Genomic DNA, 2,500 nt, shown 5'->3' on the forward strand with positions numbered 1-2,500 from the left:
AATGAAATTTACCAAACAAACAATGCACCGTAGTTCCTCACGCGTTTTTGAAATACGAGTGACCTTTCCTTCTAACCAGGATCTTCCATATTTTTTCCATTCAGAACACTAGGCGCAAAATTCTTATCATTCTCTTCATCTTACCGCTACCATAGTTAGCTTTGCTTCCACAACTTTTTCTGCACAAAACACATCGCCCGTGAAGCTGTTCGTACTCTCCGTATCCGATCGCATTTGCCGTCGTCCGACGGTTACAACAGCAACCACCACAACAACGATATCTCTACGGTCCTCTACAAGATTCCCACTCTGCCCAAGCCCCCCCGTATCCGCAGCGCTGATGATCCCGAAAAACGCAAGTGAAAATTCGATTTCCCGAACCGTGTGTAAGTGTGTAGCGTCGTATTGCTTTACCTTTCGATCGTGTGTGCGATGGACGGGGTTGGAGCGGAAAAGTGCATAAATAGAGCATTGCATACCCTACGCTACATACCCAATATTTAAACATTTTACTACAAAGTGATCGTCGATACCTTTGGGTAGCACCATCCTCTCTACACGGAATGTGGTATTCTTCGGACACATTTGGCCAAAGCATCGTATCGCGATCCTTTTACGCCGTGAGAAATCGCATGGCGAACGTTGCTCATTCTTCCGTTGTGAACGAGGATTTCGTTTCAAGGGATACCTTCTTTGGTACTTACATGAACATCGGAGCTCTGTTTTATGAGCTTGAAGTTTAGAATTTTAACAGTTTAGTAAGTACATTGACATACCGTTATCGTACCAATAATGGTGGTAAACCTAACGATTATCATGCACAACTTTTTAAAATTATTCTGAAAAATGTTTGTCCAATTGTTTCCCTTTTGAGCTGCAACTTAGGGGCTTCTTTGGCGAATTTGAGTGCGATTGTGGATTGTTCCAATCTGCAAACCACTGCCATTCTGGCACTCGTGTGTGGGAACAGTATCGATGGTTAGTAGTCTTCCCAGTCCTCGCCCCAACCAAACAAACCGTTCCGATTCGTGCAGTACACGATTTATACGAAAGAGAGCTACAATACGACAATTAATTAAAATTCAATAATAAAATTCTAACGATATGAAACATACATTTATGCCTATTTGTGGTTTTATTCATTCCGAACTTATCCGATACTCGTACGCCCCTTAAACGCCGATTTCGAGTCTCGCTTTACTCGGCTAGTCTGTATAAAGGTTTAGGTGCAATTAGAAAAACTTTTTCCACCCGCTCACGCGCTTCCACGATGGTGTGACGCTACTGCTCCCTCGAAGGTCTCCATCATATGATCGCAAAGCCGTTCCAAATCTTGCAAACCGCGTAGCAACACATCGATCGCACGAACCGATTTGGTGGCCTGTATCCGAAAGTGCATCTTATTCTCCGCCGGATGAGGTACTGTGTAGCCGCAAAAGTTAACATCCGGGCTGTAAGTGCGAGGAACCGCAATCGTTAGTTTCGGTAGCGGTTAGATATTTTATCGGTGCGCACTTACTACTTGCAGATAATAGTTTTTAGCACGTTCCCGAGTGTGTGGCCCTCGTCTTCAAACACAAATGTGCGCGAACATTCCGATTGTTCATCCCCCGCTAGCTGTAGAAACAATTAGCTTTTCGTTAAGAACAACCCAGCAAAATGTCGGGAAACGCAGTTCCGTACTTACCTCCGCGATTTTCGGCATTTTTGGATGTTTTTGGATTTTGGGAGGTGGAGAGGAAAAAGCAAAGAAATCCGCGTGTTTTGGTCCGACACTGACAGTCCGACAAAAATGCAGTGGAAGTGTTGCCAGACTGTCCGTTATACTCAATTTTGCCGCGTTTTTTTCGCAGCAACGATCGCAAGATGACGACGCCACGGGACGTGATTGAAAAGAAATTACTGATTTGTGAGAAAATCCGAAAGCGCAAAGACTTGCTAACGGAAGAAGAGGATCAAGTGCTAAGGTAATTCATTGGACGAACAGCAGCAAATCCATTATTTATTTGAAAACATATCCACTAATGTTTCGCCCTTTCAGAGAATGCAGAACAAGCGAGCTATTCGGAATCGAATCCAATCCGTATCGGCTTGGGAAGATTTGCGAGGGAGAGAAAATGCAGCTCGCAGCGTTCTACGATGCACATGAATGTAAGTGTTTGCTGCATGCGAGAAATCGTAGGTTGTGAAAATTACTTTTGCTGTTTTACGGATTACAGTAAAGTATCGGCGAGCGGTGACCAAGATCAATCGTAGAGTGTTGCCCACACCCAGGGACACTCTACCTCCACCGAGACCGGTTGAACGACCCACCGAAACAACATCACGCCCGGTGTCGACAAACCAAGACACCAATTTAATCCGTCTAACGGATGCCACTCGTTCAACCGGTAACGAAATGAATGACGTGATTGATATACTAACAGCAGCGCCCCTGGTAGCTCCATCGTCTGATATCTACCAGATAGAGGAGCAGATAGCGGTATCGAAGATCCGCTCC

At 44.9% G+C, this 2,500-nt stretch overlaps 3 protein-coding genes across 3 annotated transcripts in view; 2 read left to right on the plus strand and 1 right to left on the minus strand.

Moving 5' to 3' along the window:
* Positions 1-1,119, plus strand: part of LOC125950638 (apoptosis inhibitor 5 homolog) — a 4,022-nt gene extending 2,903 nt beyond the window's left edge. Inside the window, exon 9 of the mRNA XM_049678806.1 lies at positions 1-1,119. This exon is cut by the window's left edge and continues 829 nt beyond it. The gene's annotated coding sequence lies outside the window, so the exon portion shown is untranslated.
* Positions 1,120-1,255: 136 nt separating this feature from the next.
* Positions 1,256-1,778, minus strand: LOC125950639 (probable DNA-directed RNA polymerases I and III subunit RPAC2). Its single transcript, XM_049678807.1, has 3 exons — positions 1,688-1,778; positions 1,520-1,617; positions 1,256-1,451 (listed from the first exon to the last, which is right to left on the minus strand). The coding sequence occupies exons 1-3, from the start codon at positions 1,703-1,705 to the stop codon at positions 1,256-1,258; spliced, it is 312 nt and encodes a 103-aa protein (XP_049534764.1). The 5' UTR covers positions 1,706-1,778.
* Positions 1,779-1,831: 53 nt separating this feature from the next.
* The window catches only part of LOC125959552 (uncharacterized), a 2,743-nt gene continuing 2,074 nt past the window's right edge, over positions 1,832-2,500 (plus strand). Inside the window, exons 1-3 of the mRNA XM_049692377.1 lie at positions 1,832-1,967; positions 2,042-2,151; positions 2,220-2,500. The exon at positions 2,220-2,500 is cut by the window's right edge and continues 969 nt beyond it. Coding sequence (XP_049548334.1) covers positions 1,867-1,967; positions 2,042-2,151; positions 2,220-2,500 — 492 coding nt within the window. The 5' untranslated portion in view covers positions 1,832-1,866. The remainder of the gene's footprint in view (positions 1,968-2,041; positions 2,152-2,219) is intronic.

Source organism: Anopheles darlingi, chromosome 2 (genome assembly GCF_943734745.1).
Source record: "Anopheles darlingi chromosome 2, idAnoDarlMG_H_01, whole genome shotgun sequence".
Taxonomy (NCBI): domain Eukaryota; kingdom Metazoa; phylum Arthropoda; class Insecta; order Diptera; family Culicidae; genus Anopheles; species Anopheles darlingi.

Excerpts from the sequence above, each read along its gene's own strand:
- LOC125950639 (XM_049678807.1), bottom strand. Across the intron at positions 1,452-1,519 it reads AAAACTATTATCTGCAAGTA|CCCGGATGTTAACTTTTGCG; the intron begins GTAAGTGCGCAC and ends TCGCACTTACAG.